Below are 21,454 nucleotides of genomic sequence, written 5' to 3' on the forward strand. Positions count from 1 at the left end.
TCGTGAACCAAGACTATAAAACCTGAAAGTTGACCTTCTATTTTTATTTAGATTAGTTTGGCTTTTGTTGTAAACAAATCTCTTGGAGGAGGTGTTCAGCACACACTGTGCCCTCTATGCCCTGGCTGCAAAAAAATAATCAGGAAAAAGGAGTTAGATAAATTTGCTATAAATGGTTGTGGTGTTTGGGGGGCTTAATCTGAAACCAAGCTGGATTTGAGTTGGTGTCTCTGGTAATTTCTCTCTCTTACATCATGGATGTTGGCAAATTGGATTTTTAAAAGGCAAAATAATAATATTAGAATTTGAGTTGCACAAGGGAAAATATTTCAATGCTCAAGAATCTGGCAAAGTCTTTTATTAATACTATTGCCTAAGGGTAAAAGTAAAAATAAAGAAACCCTGGACAGTTAAGTCCAGTCAGAGGCGACTATGGGGTTGTGGTGCTCATCTCACTTTCAGGCCAAAGGAGCCGGCGTTTGTCCACAGACAGCTTTCCAGGTCATGTGGCCAGCATGACTAAACCGCTACTAGCACACAGAGGATCATGACAGAAACCAGAGCGCACAGAAACGCAGTTTACCTTCCCACCACAGTGGTACCTGTTTATCTACTTGCACTGCATGCTTTCGAACTGCTAGGTTGGCTGGAGCTGGGGCCAAGCAACGAGAGCTCACCCCATCGCAGGGATTCAAACCGCTGATCTTCTGATCAGCAAGCCCAAGAGACTCAATGGTTTAGTCCACAGCACCACCCGTGTCCCTTTTACCTTACTATTGCCTGATGCAAGTCTGTCATGGCCTTTGGCTAGAACAATAAACTTATGAACTGATATTTAGATTGCTGATGTGTTTTTAGTATATTGCTAGCTTATACTTTTTCTGAATTTTTTTTTTTAAGTAATAAACTTGCTGTTCTATTATTTTTGTAAACTGCTTTGAGGTTTTCTACAATCAAGCAGTCTATAAATTTTATGAAATAAATAAATGCTTGTCTTGGTTTGGTGAAAAATGGAATATAGAGCTTAGCAACATAGGAGCCCCTGGTCCATCTAGCTCTTCACTGACTGGGTTTCAGACACACTTCTCTCCCACGCCTTCCTGGAGATGCTGGGGATTGAACCCAAGGCAGATAGTCTACCACTGAGCTCTGGCCCTTCCCCAGTCCAATTGTATGGAACAATCTGCATATATGTAGATTTGTGTCATTTGCCTCACTTTTCAGACACTCAGCAAATATTTCAATGGGTCCTATGGAGATTTCAGGTGACCTAGTAGCCCTGCAGGTGGGCATGGCTCAAGGGTGTATGTGTGTCAGGGGTTCCTTGAATTTTTTAAATGATTTTTCAAAGCTATCTGGATTATAAAGTTATTCCCCGTAGTAGGCAGAGAGTAATCTTGAACTTTCATCCATTTTCTAGAATTCCACCTGTTGATAGGGTAGAATTTCTCCGATAAGTTTCTCTCCATGATTGTCATTACTAAATTGGAACAGAAGGTTTTTAATCTTTTAAGAAAGGAGCATGACCACTAATAAGTGATAGCCAGCACCATCTGTTCATTGTACAAATGTAAAATAGCTGCCAGGTATTAATATGGTGTCAAGCAAGTGGAGATGAGTTCTGTCAGTTCAGCATTTCTTCCTTATCTCACTCAATTCGTCTCCTATTAGGAATGTTGTGAGCTTTCTTCCTATCTCTAGGCATGGGTTAGTGTGAGTGAATTCTAAACTCTAGTTTAGGTCAGCACTGATTAATCTGCAATGTTCTGAGATAAGGAAGGAAATAATTGTGCAAACTTATCTCATGCACAATATTAATGCCAACTGTGTTCATTCCTACAACATGTGCTAATAGCTACACATAGGTAGCTCCTATGTGTGGTACTAGTTATTGCAGATAGTTATTTTTGCCTCCCAGAGTATCTGTTTCAGGTTTAATATTTCTTTTTAGTCCCAGAAATCTTGGATTGAAGGTGTCTTCTGTAAAAGAGAATGTGCAAAAATCGTGCCAAGTTCCAAAGATCATCACAGGTACTTTGTTTTGCTTTGTTTTGGTTGAATTGTACAAACAACAAGAAGATAAAAATACAATTAAAAACTTCTAATTCACACTTTAACAAAGTCAGTTTTCCTTGAATAAATATAGGCCCTCCCAGCTGCTACAAACACGACTATAATCTAGTTAAAGGCAAAGGGACCCCTGACCATTAGGTCCAGTCGCGGATGACTCTGGGGTTGCGGCGCTCATCTTGCTTTATTGGCTGAGGGAGCTGGTGTACAGCTTCTGGGTCATGTGGCCAGCATGACTAAGCTGCTTCTGGTGAACCAGAGCAGTACACGGAAACGCCTTTTACCTTCCCGCTGGAGCAGTACCTATTTATCTACTTGCACTTTGATGTGCTTTCAAACTGCTAGGTTGGCAGGAGTTGGGACCGAGCAACAGGAGCTCACCCCGTTGTGGGGATTCGAACCGCCCTAGGCTCTGTGGTTTAACCCACAGTGCCACGCACATCCCAATAATCTAGTTAACTTCAGCCATATTTTCATTTTGAATTTGAGACTCTTTATCATGTTACCCTTAAAATGGCAATCAATACTTTGTACAGTATCGCTTATTTGTTTTCTGACATGTTTATCCTACCTTTCTTCCATCGTGGAACCTTCTCTGACACTGCAGGCAACATACCGGTAATTCCAGTGTGTAGCCCACAATCCATGAGTATCATAAGAACCACCCAGAGAGACCCTACACTAATAGCTGCATGCGAGGGGCTGTGACCTCCCCCCGCCTAGCAACACCTTTGCCACCCCTCCTTCCCACACACCTGGTCAACTTCCCCTCCCTTTACACCTTACCAAGTTTCGCCCAATCAATTTTTGACTGCTTTGCAATATACAATACAGGTGATTTTGACAGGGATAGATGTAGTATTGATTATTAAATATTTAGATCAGTGTAGCATGCATATTTAGGAAGTCAAAGTTAGAAACAGTGGCTCTATTATTATTTTTTTACTAACCTTGAAGTTGTTGTCTTGAACCATTACATTTTTGCATTTGAACCTTGCAGTAAGTTGCTAATAATGTTGTCCAGACAATACATTGTGTAAAAAGTGTTACTCAGTTTTTTTGTGACAGTGGTGCAATGAAATGTTTCAGATGAATGGTCTGCCTTTTTGAAGCCTAACTTTTTTTTTAAAATGTAACTTTACAACATACTGCTGTTTTTAACTTCTTCTTTTCCAGATGTCCCGCAAGATGCCAAGTGTGCCAGAACTTAATTCGGTAAGATCACATACGATTTGGGACTGTATTTTTTAAAATAAAGAATGGGTGTGAAGTATTTCTAACCAAGGATGTGTCCACTGTTACTAAAAATGGCTGATTGCATTTCAGTCAGCTGCTGGAGGATTTACTAGAAATCCTGCTGTGGTCAATAAACTACATGTAGCATCCACGCACAGCTTCCACGCACAGCTGGTGCCTCCTGTTGGATATGGGAAGACAAAGGAACAAAAAGAGAGTGCAAGCAGTTGCACAGCTGCCAGTGAGCTACGCCTACATATTAGAGACCGTTTGGTGTGGAGGGGTAAAATATTGGTGCTTCCAGGTGGAGGCTTATGTTGTAAACCATAGCTTAGTGCTAGAGCATCAGCTTTGCACGCAGAACATCCCAGGTTTAATCCCCAGTACTGTGTCTTCAGGTCAACTCAGGAGAGACACCGACCTGAAACTCCTCCTCCAGAGGTCCTGATTCCAATGGAATATCCTGACACCTGCTATAAACACTTAGAAATAACAGGAGGATATATTATTCACATCTAGTTATATTGTCCACCTGTCCTTACAAAACAGATGTGAAAAGCTGCAGGCATCCAGATTATGCTATTCTATGCATATATATTTGAAAAATTGCCACATTTTCTCTGTCTTATCCTTCCATTCAATCTGAATCTTCCAGCGGGAAATCTCTGGATTGATAATTTAAGATGTTAACAGGAGCCTTAAACTGCAATTTGCTTATAATTTTAACAAGATGCAAGGTGTTTGGGTTGTTCAGCATTTCTGTAAAACTTGAGAAATGTCTTACAGCATTCTAGTACAATGCATTAATGTGAGCTAGTCACTGTTTATATGTAGTAGTTCAGAAATACATTTAATTAATTTATGCCAATGTCATGAGTTTTTTGTCTTTTTTTAAAGATGTTGTTGTGGACGGCTAATTGGTGACCATCCTGGGGTTGATTGTTGCTGGCCCATCTGTCTGTCTGCACAGGAGGTCGAGAACAGGGAATGGTGTGTCCAAAGGGACACAAAGACAAGTCCAACTGATGCATTTGGTACTATCAATTTTCAAGACAGTGATCACACTTACCATGCCAAGGTGCGTACACACTTTGAAACAGGGCTGTAATAAAATAACTTTATCAGTTACCTAGCATGAAAACAACTAATAGTGCTAAACATAAAACTGCTGGTGTTAGATAAAAATCCAGTATAAGTTGGTATGAGTTTGTTCCATGCTATCTCATAATTTGATGACTACAATATCAAGAGATAACATGCATGTGTCTAAAAGATCAAGCACCACCATCGCATATAATAGAGTGCTTCTAACAACTCCCATCATCTCTGGCATAATACTTTTGAAATTAAAGCAGTGAACATATTCACCTCTGAATGATGAGACAAAAAGATAAGCACACATGAGTTACTCAGCTATACATTAAGTGATAGTGTACTTTATTTCCTCACCATAATCAGTGGATTTCTGTTCCTGTGTTTGAAAGGAACATTATGCTAGCCCTTGAAGTTTTTGTGTGTGTGCTTCAATGTGATATGACTTTGAAAACAGGCCAATTTAAACAGTTGGAAATGTTTGGAATACTAGAGTTTGCAGCAAATTGAAGAGGTTAGGACTAAGATGATATCTTCTCCCTATAAAATATATGCTACCTTTTCTCTCTGCGTAGTTCTAACAACCACAGTTTATTTCCCCCCCAGTATATTAGAACTTCTTATGATACCAAGGTGGACCAGTTGTTGCAACTCATGGTGAAAGAATGGCAGATGGAATTGCCCAAACTGGTCATTTCTGTTCATGGTGGGATCCAGAACTTCAAACTTCCATCTAAACTTAAGCAGCTTTTGAGCAAAGGCTTGGTCAAAGCTGCTGAGACCACAGGAGCATGGATACTAACAGAAGGCATCAACACTGGTACAGTAAACTCTTTTGAAATGTAATGTTCTCTCTGAGGAACATAGAAACACAGAAAATTGCCTTATACTGAGTCAGACCTTAGAATTGTCCAGATTATTGAGGATTTGAGGTAGGATTCCCCCCCATTCTGCATGAAGATGCCAAGATTTGTGCCTGGATCTTTTGTATGCAGAGCACATGCTCTACCACTGAGTTATGCCTCCTCTCATAGCTTTGGTTTCTTAGAAGACAGGCAGCTTGTGGCTGGTTATCTTGTTAGAGCTGCCTGTGTGCAAGGCAGTTTGACCCTTCTGTGCCGTGGTCATATGGAATATTTGGAGCTGTGTAGTTTGTTATGGTTTCTGGGAATTTTGCTTTCTGAGGGGTCTCCTGACAACCTGTGATCTTACGATACAAATTTTATAAATAATCATGATATAATAATAACTCTCAGCACCCTTAACAAACTACAGTTCCCAAAATTATTTGGGGGAAGCCATGACTGTTAATAGTTTAAGTGTATAGTGTGGATGTAATAACTATGTGGTTGAAAAATATTGTGTTCTTCAAGAAATACAGCTCACAATTTTGTGGAGAAGTCCCACAAATGCAACATTTTCCGTGGTACTGTAGTTGTATGTAACTCCACCATGTTTTTAGGTTATGAGCTATTTCCTTTTTGCAGTTTGGATGTGATGTAAATTTCTTACTTATTTCTGTCAGTTTGCATTTCTTGGTACAGAAAGTATTGATCTGATGTGTAGAGATCTTTCCTATTCTAATTCATTCAAGAGGGTTCTGGAAGCTTCTCTGTGTGAAAGAAACAAGCAGAAGGTTCATGATATTTGGGTTATTTCTTCAGAGAAGCTGAGTACAGCTGGCTTCAACTGGTTATGTTATCTCTTCTGACAAGGTCATGCTGACTATAATAGTAAGGCCAGAAGGAGCCTGGGTTTCACTCTCTTTCTGTCTCTCTTTCCTTCTGGTGTGGTGTTCTGCATATAATAATAATAATATAGTGTTAAGTTTTTGTTTTATTGTAAGTTATTGTAAGTTTAAGTCTGCTGCAACTGGACTTCTTATGGACAGTGTCAATTTGTGACCATTATGCTCCTTTGCCTTCAGTAGCAGTAAAGCTCTGCTGCAAGAAATACAATTGCCTCTGGTCTATTGTTTGGAAATCCCACAACGTGTTTAAGTTTTTAACTTGCTAACTATACGTTGGAGTTCTGCTCTGGATCAATACTGAGTAGAATCAATGACAATTTCATGTCTAGACTGCCTTTCATCTATGTAGATTACAAAGAATCTACATAGAATTATATGCTGTGATGGCAAGATGCCAACTGTTTGGTAATATTAATGATGATGGTGATAATATTTCTAGGCGTGTCTAAGCATGTGGGAGATGCCTTGAAACTCCATGCCTCTCAGTACTTAAGAAAGATCTTGGCTGTTGGAATCCCCCCTTGGGGTATCATTGAGAACCAGAGGGACCTCATTGGAAAAGATGTGAGTTAATGAATGCTTCTTGTTTTCTTGTTTTAAGTGCACTCTTTCCCTCAGCCCCAAAACCTGCAAAAGCCTGTAGGGAAGAGCTGTTTCTTATGCACAAACTTGCATCTCCAGCAAAAAGGGTGCTCTGTGCAATTATTCTTGTGTATCTTACCATAAGATGCACATATATAATTTATGCAATGCAGATATATATGGATATTAGTGGCAATGGGATAAAAACTATTGTATGGATTACCTCATATCTAAGGTGCTTCCCAGATGGGTGTTTGTTGTGGAAATCTATGCAATTTTTTCACAGTATCTATATGATGACATAAGCGTCAAAATGCCAGCCTATATTCCTCCCCCCATTTCATCTAGATTGACCCTTTCCTGGAAAAAACCCGATGTTTAAAAAAAGCCTATTTGTTACCTGTTTGCAATATCTGAATGACCTGTTTTCAAAATTAAGCCCCTGTTTGGAAGTACTCTTCAACACAAGGGGGGAAATCAACATAGTGCTAAGAAGATTGTTTCATCAGCGCAAGCGTTTCATGCAATGATCTCCCCTCTTCTGCCCTTGTGTACTGTTTGGGGAAGTTTCCTAAGCCAGTTGGAGGAAAGGGGGGGGGAGAGAGACAGGAGGGGGAAGCCCCCACAGTGCTAGAGGTAGTCCTTGCACTAGCTTCTGCTAGTGGCACTCATTGGTTGAATCTGGCCCAGTTTTACTCATTGTAGACCCATTGAAATTAATTGGCCTAACTTAATAATGCTTATTAATTACAGTGAGTCTACTCTGAGCAAAAGGTAGTTAAATACCACCCATAACCCTGTTGTACCATTATTTATTTGGAGAGTGGATTGGTGGTGATGTAAAAGCAGTGCTTTTTTCTAAAAAAAATATTAATGAGGCCAAACTTTGTGTTCCCCCAGAAGAAAGCACTGTGTAAAAGAATGTTGTTTATTTCTCTGTTAGGCAATAAAAATGTCTAAATCAGGCAGATGCCCCACCCTCTTCCCAAATGAGAATGCTATAGTATTTTGGTGGGGCTGTTTTGTTTTGCTTTTACCTGGATTCTCCTCAGGTAGTGTGCCTGTATCAGACCTTGAGCAATCCTCTCAGCAAGCTCAGCGCCCTGAACAGCATGCATTCCCATTTCATACTGGCTGATGATGGCACAGTGGGCAAATATGGCAATGAGATGAAACTCAGGAGGAATCTAGAAAAATACCTGTCACTCCAGAAAATACACTCTAGTAAGTCATCCTTGTTCTGGTTCACTTTGTAAGAAGCTTCTTCTCTCAGGCACCACTGATAGCTGGCTTTGCACTAAAAGAAGAGAAGTAACTTCTCCTGGATACCAGCATGTCATGTTTTCCCTACAGTAAATTGGTGCCTGGAACATATCTTAAATCTGTTTTAGAAATCTTTAGGGAGCAGCACAGTGGAAGTTTTCTGCACTGTCATTCAGTATGGTTTGCTGTGACCATTGACCATGGTGTATTGTGATACGTAAATGTTGCCAATAAAAATTAAAGTTAAAAAAATAAGGCTTAATCAATTAGCAATTGTTTTGATAGGTTTTCTTATGTCCTGATTCATTGAGTAGTACATTTTTTACAGTATTAAAAAAAAATACTGCAGTTTTCATACTTAGTTCCAGCCACCTGCAGCTTTTAGAATACATCATTTCTTCTCTGTCACACTTCCATCTTCTAAGAAGTGGACACACAAGTTCTTCTTCTAAAAAGCAAAAACTAAGAATGCTTTTTGCTTCAGAATTAGTAATGTTTTACTCACATGCATGTTCATACAAATCTAATCAGTGAAATTAATCATTGAGTAAAACATTTAATTGACTATTAAAAAACAAAACAGGCAATAGCCCTACTTTTTGTCTTGTGATTTTTAAAAATCTTGATGGGTAAAAAAGTAGGTTATTATATGCACTGTGGAACTCTGCCCTGTTAACATTTTCGATGTGGTTTGAAATAGGAATGGGACAAGGAGTGCCCTTAGTTGGGCTGCTGGTGGAAGGTGGTCCAAATGAGATCCTGACGGTGTGGGAATATGTGAGGGACAAGCCGGCTGTCCCTGTAGTAGTTTATGAGGGAACTGGGCGAGCAGCCGACCTTCTCGCTTTCACCCATAAGCACACAGCAGATATGACGTGAGTACTTGCAGCTTGCAGCATTTGCTTCATTGCAAAAGATGCCTTTAATCAAACAAGGCTACAGCTAAGAAATCTTGGTGTGTGTTTTTTAAAAAATAAAAACATGGTTTAATAAGATTGTCTCTGAACCTTGTTGAGTGTCAGGTGAGCACCCCAACTTCTCACTCTGGAGAAAGAAAAGAAGAATTGCTCAGCCTTTTCCCAGGACCTTTCTGGCCCTGCTGATAATCCTTTCATCTGCTGTAGCATAGTATTCTACTAAATTTTACTCAGGCTAGACTCATTTAAATTAATGGCCCTAACTTAGTCATGTTAATTAATTTCAGTGGGTCTCCTCTGAGCAAAACTCACTGGATACCACTTGTTATCTCTTTATCATACCTGCCCAATTTGCTTCCTGTACTGCTAGCTAGTCACTTCCTTCTTTTATTTATTGACTGATGGGTAGTATTGGGAATATGTGCTTGGCAAATGGTGAAGCTTCTGGTCACCACTGTTTTCTTTTTTGTGTCTGCACAGGGTGGTTCTAGAGAAGTGGCTGAAGTGGTCCAATTGGTAGTGAAACTGGGATGGTGGTCAAACTATGATTCTGATGCTCTGCAAGTGTTGCAGAGCACGTACTCTGAATAGCTCTCTATTTTCAAGATCTAACTGTCTAATACTTCCAGCCCAGTTTCACCAACTTCAGCATATTTCTTGCCATTCAGAGGTGTTTCTCTTAACCTAGATTGGACATTTTCACTGTTGAAATTGTACTGCTCATATTAACGTTTGACAGTACTGTTTATAAGCCATTATTCTTTGGTGCTTCTACAGTGGAAATCTGGCAGCCCATTGTCCAGATCAACCACTAGTTGACCCATCATTGCCTTGGGTTCATCCTATGGGTCCTTGTAAACTCTTCTTTCTCCACAAACTATGCATAAGCATATGTCAACAACAGTAAGTGGGACAGAGGCAACATAATTTGGCCATCAGCCAAACTAGTTGCCAGTCACAGTTGTACAGTGCTGATTGACTGTTGCTTAGGTGGAATGCCTATAACCAACTAAGTATGTATTAAAGGTAAAGGTTAAGGGACCCCTGACCATTAGGTCCAGTCGTGTCCGACTCGGGTTGCGACGCTCATCTCGCGTTACTGGCCGAGGGAGCTGGTGTACAGCTTCCGGGTCATGTGGCCAGCATGACTAAGTTGCTTCCGGCGAACCAGAGCAGCGCACGGAAATGCTGTTTACCTTCCCGCCAGAGCGGTACCTATTTATCTACTTGCATTAGCGTGCTTTTGAACTGCTAGGTTGGCAGGAGCAGGGACCAAGCAACGGGAGCTCACCCCATTGCGGGGATTCGAACTGCCGACCTTCTGATTGGCAAGCTCTAGGCTCTGTGGTTTAGACCCCAGCGCCACCCGCGTCCCTAAGTATATGTAAAGTAACATTAATTTAAATGAGATCTGCAGGTAACCATTCAAAATTGCACCCTTTGTTTTAGTCACTATATAGTGCAAGGGTAGACTCAGCGATGCTCTCCATATTTTGGTGGACTCCAGCTCCCATCATCCCTGACCATTGTCCAACAGGTTGGTGCTGATGGGAGTTGTAGTCCAATAACATCTGGAGGGCACATACTTTGGCTGCCCTTGTGTAGTGGGACAAGGCAGTACAAATAAAGAGATGAGGGAAGCTTTGTGTGTTACAAATTTGTTGGAAAATATTTACAGTATTACAGTAACTGGCAATAAGTATCTATTGGTGCAATAATAATTATCTTTTTGTACATACGTTTCTTTCTCAGGAATTTGAGCCCTCAGCTTAAGGAAGAGATATTATTAATGATTCAGAACACCTTCAGTTTGGGGCAGAAACAGTCCCACCACTTATTTAAAATGTTAATGGAGTGCATGGAACACAGGGATTATGTAAGTAAGATAAATTCATGAAATTCTTTTCATTAGTCTCATTCTCTAGAGCGCCATTGAATTTTGACTTGGGTTCAGAAGCTGTTCCACTAAATTAATCATGTTTAGAGAAATGATTGCAGGTCACAGTTTACTACCTATCCTTTGCCCACCATGTGCAATAGTCCTGAATGGTCTGGTGGTTTTCTCTCTTCTCTCAGTAAAATGTTTTGTTATTTTGACAGATAACCATATTTGATGCAGAGTCGGATGAGCATCAGGACATTGATTTGGCAATCCTGACTGCACTCTTGAAAGGTACATGCATATAATAAATTCTGCCTCTTTCTTCAAAGTCACAGCAATGCATAAGAATTACTTATGAAGTAGAAGAGGAAAAAACATTTTGTATAAAATCTAAAAGAATAATTTCTTTTTTGTAGGAACAAATATGTCTGCTCCAGATCAGCTAAATCTGGCACTGGCCTGGAACAGATTGGACATTGCTAAGAAGCATATATTGATTTATGGACAGCACTGGAAGGTAGTTTTCACATTTATTTTCCACACATTATGGACAAACATTTACAGTTGTGCTTTCTGTGCTTTTATATTTGTTGTATTGTATTTAAGGAGAATATTGAATTGGCGATTGCTCACCAGCCTTGAGATGCAAATAACTCCAAGAAATTGCAAAAGTTATGAAGAAAACAATTATTTCTCCCCCTTTCTTTACATTTCCTGCAATTGTTTGAAGGTCGGGTCCCTGGAACAAGCAATGCTTGATGCTTTGGTGATGGATCGGGTAGAATTTGTGAAGTTGCTAATAGAACATGGAGTGAATCTGCACCGTTTTCTTACCATAACCCGACTGGAAGAACTGTACAATACTGTGAGTGCCTGGAATTCCAATGCTGAATACATTTTGCTTAAATATGTTATCTACTTTGCTAACATTCAGGGGTAGTTCCAATGGAACAATAGGTCATTTTTGCATTTTTGCATGGATGTTTGAACTTGTAGCATAGAATCCAAAAAGCTGTTATAAGTATGCCTAGTTGGGTCCCCCCCCCCCCCCCAGAACTCGTTGTATAGTTCTGGTCATAGGTCTTGGTGAGTGGCTGTCGTGTAGCTGCATGCCTAGTTGTCTGTGCTCCTGCAGAACTGCCTGTCATGATTGCTTTGTCCTTTAGATGGATGAGTGGGCAGATGAATCAAGCTACAAAGTAACGTCATCTTCTGTTCTTCCTCGTTTATCTGTTGATCTATTTGTTTCGTTGAAAAGAGAGCAGATAATGTTGTTTTCGTTTTGTTATTCAAGACTTGCCGTTTACTTCATCATCACAGCAGAGACCTTGCTGTGCATATGCTGAGGCTTCTGCAACAGTGAATCATTCAGAATCTGCTCCCCATCAAATCCCTCATAAAACTGGGACACCTGAAATCTAAAATGGGTGTCAGTATACATTCTGAAAGTTTGGAATGATACAGATTGGGATGGGGGCACATCTGGGTGCACCAAACATATTCCAGAATGGAGTTTGGGAATTTCACCCTATGAGTGTAATGCTACAGTATAATAAAAATAAATAACCCTTCAGTGCCTTGGTCCTTGGATTTTGCTCTTTTGGGTGTATTTAAAGTTATGAAAAAGTGCTTTTTCTTCCACAAGTGTAACACTAACTAGACAATCTGTTTAATTTTCTATTAGAGGAATGGCAGAAAATGTAAAGGGCAGGTTTGTTGCTGTTGTTCAGTCGTTCAGTCGTGTCCGACTCTTCGTGACCCCATGGACCAGAGCATGCCAGGCACGCCTATCCTTCACTGCCTCCCGCAGTTTGGCCAAACTCATGCTGGTCGCTTCGAGAACAGGTTACAATGCCCCAAAGGCCAGTTTAAAATCTTTGAGGGAGGCATGCAGGATAAGACAGCGAGGATAAAAGAGAGACTATTTCCTCTTGCAGTCTCACAGCCTCCACCTCTTGCCCAAGCTATATAAACAAAAAAAGAAGCAGTTTAGCAGGCAGGAGACTCATTTGAAGATAGTGATTGATTGACTGATCTGACAGTTCTGTTGTGATCCTGGGCAGGAAATGCAGCTGAAGTATGTGTTTTCTCTTTTTAAATACAGCTTTCTCCAGCCCAAGTCTTAAACAAAATTTAGTTGTTCATAAATATTCATGTACTAGCTGTGTTGTTTCTGAATCTTTCTTTCATATATAGTGAAAGTTTCTTCCTTTCTTTTAATTTAGTCACTGTGTTCTTGTCATTCTTCTTTTAACATTCCAGAAACAAGGGCCAACAAATCTTCTTCTGCGTCATCTTGTTTGTGACGTGAAACAGGTAACCTACATTCTGAAGAATGATGAGCTAGATGGTGGTTTTTGCCATGATCACAACTGAACCACCACTTGCTATATGCTCTTTTATAGTATAGGGCTTCTATGATCAACTTGGGAGCTGTGCTGATCCAATTGGCCCAAGCAGACTAGCAGCAACTTCAAAAATGTTAGGAATAGCAACGAATAAATAGAACTTGATAAATAGAACTTGAACTGTTTTCTTCTTCTTTGGTGATCACTCATAGCTGAGTAAGATTGTCTTCCATGAACACATTCTTAACAGTGAGTCCTTAAGTGACTGTGGAGGCCAATTCTAGATCCACACGTCCTTCCACAGCAGGGACACAGGTTTTCAGGCAGGAGTTGATTAGAGCTGCTATCAGTGGGATATACGTATGTCATCTGGGCACAGCCAGTCAATATGATAAAGATGTTGAAGGAAAAACATCCTATGTTTAAATATGGACAATCTGAGGAACGTGATATTGGCTAATAAGTGGCTCAAGCTATTAAACTCTTATCCTGTACATTTATTTAGTAGCTCAGATTATAAAGTGCTTGTGAAGGATTCTTGATACATGCTCTAAAGCACTATCAATATGCTTAAGTATTATTGTTACATAAAATGTCAAATATTTGTGTTACAGAGTACTCTTCCTGTGGATTATAAAATATCTCTGATTGATATTGGATTGGTGATAGAATACTTGATTGGTGGAGCTTATCAGAGCAGCTACACAAGAAAGCATTTCCGAGTTCTGTACAATAGCCTTTACAGGAAACGTGAGGTAAACTCAATAAAATGGTCACAGCTGCTTCCATCAGCAACAGCTTATAGAAATAGAGTTAATAGTTTAATGTGTATATGTTATTACAGTTTTGGTGTTTAGTAAGGAATCAGAATTGAAATACAAAAAATGCGTTTCCACATTCAGTCAAGCATCAAATTAATAGATAATAAACTAGAATAATAAATAATAGAAATATAGCCAATTTAACAATAATTTAGCCAATTTATTTTTGATCTGAGATGTAATTGTTAAATAGAATTGTGGGGATCAATATTTATTGTGTCTTCACTGGATTTAATGCTTGTTTACAAAATAAGGCAGTACTTGAGCTTTCTGCTTATCATCTTCTGATGCCTGTTTAATAGAATGCAATTTGCTCACCTTGTGCATTTGTGAGCCCAGAAAAGCCTTTCAGTATCAGGTGGGGTGTTGGCTCAGGGCCCTTTCTTCCTATTCAGAGGAACCAATTTTTCCATTTATCATTTTGAGCTCATGCTACTGAGCAGTGGTGTCTCCTCGGGAAGGCAGCATATCCTTGCGGCACTGTGTTCGTCAGGAATCAGGATGGGATAGGTTGATGTGGCAATGGAGCGGTCAGGGGAGTGTCGCATTGGCAGCAATAGCCCTGCAGGTGTGCACACACCAGCACGATTGCCAACCCTATGTTCCCTTGACATTGTAACAGCCTGCTGGATCGGACCAGTGGCCCATCTAGTCCAGGATTCTGTTCTCACAGTGGCCAACTAGCAGGGCCTGAGCACAAGAGCTCTCTTCCTTCCTGTGGTTTCTAGCAACCGCCTTCAGAAGCATTGCTGCCTCTGACCATGGAGGCAGAGAATAGCCATTGTGTTGAGATGTTGTTGGATGCCAGCTACCAACAGTCCAAGCCAGCTTGGCCAATCATCCAACAATATCTGGAGTGCCGCAGGTTCCCCATACCTACTTTAAAGGGAAGAGAAAATTATAAACCTCTGTTACTGTATTTTGGTAAACATTATCATGATGATCCGGATCTCATTTGTCTCTTTCTCTTTGTTTCATGGAACCAGAGAGTTGTCTCCCTTCATCAGAATAATCATATGAGGAGTAGGAATGGATCTGATGAAAACACCTCACATTCCCAGTTCATCCGAACAGCACAGCCATACAAATACAAAGTACTGTGATTCTTTGCTTGCTTATGCAATTTGATAGAAAACCAGTAGGCTGAAAAATCCTGTTTGCTCACTCCAGTGGGCTTATACATGTGTGAGAGGCAGATTCAATGGCTAAAGTAAATCATTTCCTCTTCAGGGATTGAATCAGACGAAAATTAAGAAGCACAGTTGGTTCCCTATAATCCCCTTGGAGATAATTGTTTATTCTGTGTTATGAGGGGTAGTTGAAAAATTTGAAAGTGAATGACTGTAGGTCAATGGGTTCCTAATACAGTGGTACCTCGGGTTACAGATGCTTCAGGTTACAGATGCTTCAGGTTACAGACTCCGCTAACCCAGAAATAGTACCTAGGGTTAAGAGCTTTGCTTCAGGATGAGAACAGAAATCACATGGTGGTGGCACGGCGGCAGCGGGAGGCCCCATTACTAAAGTGGTACCTCAGGTTAAGAACAGTTTCAGGTTAAGAACGGACCTCCAGAACGAATTAAGTTCTTAACCCGAGGTAACACTGTACAAATTTAGATGTGTGTTCCTTAGAGTTTTTCAGAAACTCTGAGAGGCCAGTTTCTACATTCTTTACTGTCCAACAATCCAGAGAAAGTCTTGTCACCAGCATCTTCTCTAGATGTGTGTCATACATCTTTAAAATTGTTCCTCTTTAAGGGAAGGGCAAAGAGGCCTTCCTCCTCCTTGTTCCCAATAAGGCAGCGTGTTTAGTCAGTTTTGCACCCAAGGCAAGTGAACAAGCATTTTAAAAGAAATTCAAATGGAGAACCATTCTGGCCAATGGCGATGGGAAAGGCCATGGTTCAGTGGCAGAGCACATATGAGTTCAATTCCTGGCATCTTGAGGTAGGGCTTGAGAGACTGCTGTCTGAAGCTCCTGTCATTCAGTGCAGACAATATTGAGCTATCTGGATCAAGGATCTGACCCATTAAATCTTGTCAGAATTTTCTACCTTTCTACATAATAGAACACAAAATTGATGTTAATAGTTGCATTCTGTTATACGGAGCTTTGAGTATATTATTTCATATGGAATGTGGTTCCCTTTGTGGATTTGTGATTATTTGACTTGAAGTAAGCAAATTGTGCATAGAGGTGATAGACTTTGAGTAACTTTTTATTTATTAACTTGCAGCAAAAAACAGCTGTTCTTCACAAGTCTAGAAAGAAGCTAAAGGATGAATTTACTGTCTCTGATGACCAACAATCAGTTGGGTTTATATACCCATATAATGATCTCTTGGTTTGGGCAGTATTGATGAAAAGGCAGAAGATGGCCATGTTCTTCTGGCAGCATGGAAAGGAAGCCATGGTCAAGGCTGTGGTGGCTTGCAAACTCTACAGAGCGATGGCACATGAAGCTAAGCAAAGCAACATGGAGGATGATACATCAGAAGAGCTGAAGAAGTATTCAAAGTAGGGATTCTCCCTTCACTTCAGATAATACAGATCTACAGTGCTTAGAATGGTTAGACATTTTTCTCTCCATCACCTAAGATTATATAATGGGCTTCCCATGGGCATTTAGTTGACCACCGCCAGAAAAGAGTGTTGGACTAGGTGGGCCTTTGGCCTCATCCAGCAGGACTCTTATTCTGTTCTTAACATTAGAGCTGAAGGGTATCCTTTAGCTTAGCAGGCAAAGGAGGAGAATAGTTTTTAAAAGGATGATCTGAGCTGAAAGGTACATTTTCTTAAAAGAGTACATTTCATCATCATCACCATCATCAATATTTATACCCTGCCCATCTGGCTGGGTTTCCCAGTAATGAAAAGAAAATTGGTGGGAAATACTGACAAGCCAGTATTCCCTCTAATGTAGAATTTTCTGTGCCTCCATTTTTTTATTAGAAAAAACACCATTATTTCAACATCTCCGGTTTCCATCATTTTGTTATCAAGTTCATTAGTCCTTTATTATCAGGTGATTTGTTCCAGTGATGATCTGCCTGCCAGGATCCTCATGTCTATCACCTTTGTTTATCTATTCTTATGCCATTCTTTGCCCCATTGGGCACATCAAGAAAAGGCAGAAATTCCAAACAGAACTTTTAGTTTAACAGAAGTTCCATGTAGTTGACACAGAACATTCCCAAGAAGGATCTTGTGTGCTTTCCAGTTTAAGAACATAGTCCATTTGAAGCAATAGAATTTTTGTCATGCATGTTTACTTGATTTTTTTTAATGAGTTTTGTATCTTATTATTTTGATTCCTGATTTTGTGTGTGTGTGTTACATTAGAAAAATATTTTTAGTAATATTGTTAGGAAAGTTTTTTTAAACTCTATTGTAGGTGGTAACCTTGACATAACTGAAGTGAGATAAAGTTTGTTAAAGTTGCTTATCAATGCTCATTATTCCATGCTCAGAAATATAGGTGTTATCAGCTAAATACTGTTGCATAAGTACTGGCCAATATATTTTTGAATTATTTTTGCAATATTATTTTATTTATTTCATTTATGTCTTCTGCTTGAAGGCCAGCTATTTGTGATTTCAGTATATTTTACATTCATTTTAAAGTTCTTTTTGGAATGTATGTCACTTGTTTTAGCGCCAAAGTCAAAATACTGTAAGCTCCATTGAACAGTTGAAATTACTTCTAAGTAAGCAGGCACAGAATTATGCTTACAGAATTGTGCTGTAAGGAGTTCAGCAGGTTTCATAGCCCAAATCCATTAAATCCAAAATCCATTAAAATCATCAGGTGTTTTGCTATAGGTGTACAGGTGTTGGTCTAAGATTAGTGGAATAATTTCTGGATTACAAGAAGAATTTCTCAGAATGATGGGTTTATTTGAAACAATAGGAAAAAACACAATGGCTGTATTCCTAAGCACACATTTACTTGGAGGAATTCCTACTGGAGTCCACCATTTGGACCAGGCTGTTATATGAGAAGCGCTTAATACAAGTCATACTGCCTGCCTCAGTTATTTGTGCTCAGTCAGTAACTGGCAACATTTGCCCCCCACCTGGCTTTACTTTTGCTGTCATAGTGAGTTTGGGCAACTGGCTCTAGATGTCCTGGATAACGCTTTCAAACAAAATGAGCAGATGGCCATGAAACTGCTAACATATGAGCTGAAGAACTGGAGTAACTCAACATGCCTGAAGCTGGCCGTGTCAGTGGTATTGCGACCCTTCGTATCTCACACATGCACACAGATGCTGCTGACTGATATGTGGATGGGACGCCTGAAAATGAGAAAGAACTCTTGGTTTAAGGTACAGCATCTCTCAGCAGTCCCTTATCCTGTGTGCCAATAGTGGGGCTGGGTTGTTTTATAATCATCTTGTGCTGTCACTGCAAGACGGCTCATCTCATTCAAGTTCAATGGCTTTGTTGAAAGGAGACTCTCAAAGATCAGGCATGAGGATAACTTAGGTGCACTGTCCTAGCTTGGATTGTGCAAATAGTGCAGTCTGCATTAGGTCTGTTGTTGTCCTGTGCCCCAGTCACAAAAGATGTGCTCTATCCATCAGCACTCTTGTTCATCACTGAGTGTATTCATACATGGCAAATGCAACTGATGAACTGTGGGAGCAAGAACACAACCAGAAGCAGTTCCTGAGAGCACTTCAGCACTTTCCCAGACACCCCACTTTCTGTCTCCTGGGAAAGCTCATTTAGCACAATGTAACACAGTCTGCTGAGTGAGTTGGAGATCAGCACTGTTGAACTCAGGACATGAGGGCAGTACATGAATCACAGACAGGATGCACTGAAAGAAATAAAGAAATCTTAGTTAAGCAGTCAAATCCTTCCAGAGTCCCATATAGACTTGCTTTGTCAAATAGTTGTAGAAAATTGTGTCATATCTCTGGTCACAAAAGGGGAAAAATGTATAGGACAGAAACTGTGTAATCCACCTGTCACAACAAACAGATGGATAAGGATTATTGAGGGGGGGGGGGAGAGAACTGCTAAGGCAGAGGAAGCAAACTCCTCTTTGAATAGCTCCTAGAAGACCCTCCTCTGTTTCTCAAGAAGTCAGCTGCTTATTATCTCTTTGCAAGTGTCACCTACTAGGCCTGTTGTAGGGAAGACAGTGTACCTTGCACTCTTGAAACCCATAAAAAGGAGTATATTCCTTCCCACGGAAGCACCTTAGTTCCTTTTCTGCCAAAGCAAACACAGATTTAAAGTCTCCTATCTTTAATTACATTGTAATAGCTTTCAAAGTCAACAATTGCTCCTGCGTCTTCCATATTTTTGTGCAGCACAAGGAGGTAGAGATTTAGAATAGTTTTCTTTCCCAAGCTATATTTTCAAGGGAGCTGCATCATCATGTCAGTCTGCTGGGAAAGAGAAAATGGCTGGCTGACTGGCCAGCAGAGGGAAAAGGTTGTTCTGGCTGAGGGACGTACAAGCAAGATTGCATGTGTGTGTGTGACTTGTGGCTTAATTTGACCTAGCAACATTCCCCTTGGTTGCTTGCCCCAATTTTGCCTGCTTTTTGCTTATGCTACTCTCCATCTGGGAGCTCTTTCTGTTTGCCACACATATGGATTATATTTCTCTGAATCTCCTCTATGATGCCCTGAATTTTCAAAGTATTGGCATGTGTGCACATGTATGCATGCACTGCTTATGACTTTATTGGACCTGGCATGCACAAGTGTAATGTTAACAGTTGCACATTTTACCACAGAAGTGGATTGTACATTCACTGTCGATACTGTGCTGACTGAAGGAATATTGTGTTTTGAATCTTGCTATATGATCTGCTTGTTTTTTACTGGCATTTATTCCTGCCCTGGTAACAGCAACAATTCCACACATAGAATCATAGAATCATAGAGCTGGAAGAGAGTACAAGGGCCATCCAGTCGAACCCCCTGCCATGCAGGAAACACCATCAAAGCATTCCTGACAGATGGCTGTCAAGCCTCCGCTTAAAGACCTCCAAAGAAAGAGACTCCACCACACTCCTTGGCAGCAAATTCCACTGGTTTATCATGTGGCTGGTTTAAAATGAGAATTTAGGCTAAAGCTACTGATGCATTGTGGAGTCTTCTTATTAAATACAAGGAGAGTTTCCCCATGGATGAAGAGCCATGCCCTTTGTTTCTGGGGCTCTCATAGTTCCTGATCATGCTTTCCCTGCTCACATCTGTATGTGGCAGCTGTGGGGACCAGGAGGGGTTGGTGGGCCTTTGGCTTCATCATGCTATTGCCTGCACTTTTTCCTTCTCTGGAAGCCAAACGGGTCAAGCTCAGGGTGAAAAGATTTGGGAATCACAGATTGATTCCTGACCATAGTTGGATCCAAGATTTGGGATGATACCAACATAATGGTGTGGATGCTTCCAATTCCCCCCCCCCCTGGAAATCCCAGGAAGTAAGTTCTGGCTTAAAAAAAAAAATCAGGACCAGGACCCTCCAAAAACTCCCAGCCCCTCCAAGATATTCTCTGTGTATCTGCCATGGCAAGAGGGCATGTTTCATAGCCCACTGGTTGCCCTGGAAGCTATCCAACAGCGTTGGGAATTTCCAGCCCATTTGAGCCAAGGTATGCTCACCTGTCCATCACTTGATGCTATGTGATGCCAGGCATAGGTGCAGGGCAGGTAAAGCTGTGGCTTCCAACTGCTCCAAATTCAAGCCATGACTTTCTTCTGCAGCCGTGGGTTAAATTTGGCACCTTTCCATGCTACTTTCATCAGGGGTTGGGCATACTTGGGAGGTCCTGATTACTCCTGAGTGCACCCAGCCACTTCCAAAAACAAGACAACAGAGTAAGGCACCAGATTCAGAGGGTAGAATTGGGAAAACACTCTAACTGCACTCTTGATTCCTCCTTTGCACCAATGGCTTGAATTTTTTTTCCTTTCTTGTTTTGGTTTAGAGCAACTAGGAGGAACTTTGGGCAGTGAAGCAGAGGGAATGGTTGGGCAGGATGAGACAGGCTCTCACTTTTTGTAGGCATCAGCCACTGCTGCCTTCCTCTTTGTTAGTTTCATATAAAGGCTAGTGATAGGATCAAATGCCGTCTTACTAACTGCATCATGCTCCTGCAGGTGATCCTAAGCATTCTTCTGCCTCCTACCATCTTGATGCTGGAGTTTAAAAGCAAGGCTGAAATGTCTCATGTACCTCAGTCACAGGAGTTCCACCAGTTCACATGGTATCATGGTGATCCTAGCGCTTCCAGTGTTAAAGATAACGTCTCATTGGTTAGTATGGTACCAGGTTTAGATTTCATTTTTCCTAAATGTGGAACATATGCCGTATTTTCTGGCGTATAAGACAACCCCCAACTTTTCCAGTTAAAATACAGAGTTTGAGATATACTCGATCGCAATTCTCCACCCGGTGTATAAAACGACCCCCGACTTTTGAGAAGATTTTCCTGGATTAAAAAGTAGTCTTATACGCCAGAATATA

At 40.6% G+C, this 21,454-nt stretch overlaps 1 protein-coding gene across 5 annotated transcripts in view; it reads left to right on the forward strand.

The window, feature by feature from the left end:
- Nucleotides 1-21,454, forward strand: part of TRPM6 (transient receptor potential cation channel subfamily M member 6) — a 93,845-nt gene that overhangs the window by 15,549 nt on the left and 56,842 nt on the right. For 2 of the 5 annotated variants that reach the window (XM_033163828.1, XM_033163829.1), the window contains exons 2-18: nucleotides 1,952-2,031; nucleotides 3,247-3,285; nucleotides 4,204-4,384; nucleotides 5,005-5,218; nucleotides 6,588-6,712; nucleotides 7,783-7,954; nucleotides 8,694-8,868; nucleotides 10,663-10,786; nucleotides 11,011-11,083; nucleotides 11,209-11,309; nucleotides 11,523-11,657; nucleotides 13,055-13,108; nucleotides 13,755-13,895; nucleotides 14,948-15,055; nucleotides 16,199-16,479; nucleotides 18,063-18,291; nucleotides 21,088-21,243. In XM_033163828.1, the coding sequence (XP_033019719.1) occupies nucleotides 1,952-2,031; nucleotides 3,247-3,285; nucleotides 4,204-4,384; nucleotides 5,005-5,218; nucleotides 6,588-6,712; nucleotides 7,783-7,954; nucleotides 8,694-8,868; nucleotides 10,663-10,786; nucleotides 11,011-11,083; nucleotides 11,209-11,309; nucleotides 11,523-11,657; nucleotides 13,055-13,108; nucleotides 13,755-13,895; nucleotides 14,948-15,055; nucleotides 16,199-16,479; nucleotides 18,063-18,291; nucleotides 21,088-21,243 (2,388 nt within the window). Of the gene's footprint in view, nucleotides 1-1,951; nucleotides 2,032-3,246; nucleotides 3,286-4,203; nucleotides 4,385-5,004; nucleotides 5,219-6,587; nucleotides 6,713-7,782; nucleotides 7,955-8,693; nucleotides 8,869-10,662; nucleotides 10,787-11,010; nucleotides 11,084-11,208; nucleotides 11,310-11,522; nucleotides 11,658-13,054; nucleotides 13,109-13,754; nucleotides 13,896-14,947; nucleotides 15,056-16,198; nucleotides 16,532-18,062; nucleotides 18,292-21,087; nucleotides 21,294-21,454 lie in introns of those variants that run through there. The other 3 variants (XM_033163831.1, XM_033163832.1, XM_033163830.1) reach the window with 3 other exon arrangements.

This window comes from Lacerta agilis, chromosome 11 (genome assembly GCF_009819535.1).
Source record: "Lacerta agilis isolate rLacAgi1 chromosome 11, rLacAgi1.pri, whole genome shotgun sequence".
Classification (NCBI taxonomy): domain Eukaryota; kingdom Metazoa; phylum Chordata; class Lepidosauria; order Squamata; family Lacertidae; genus Lacerta; species Lacerta agilis.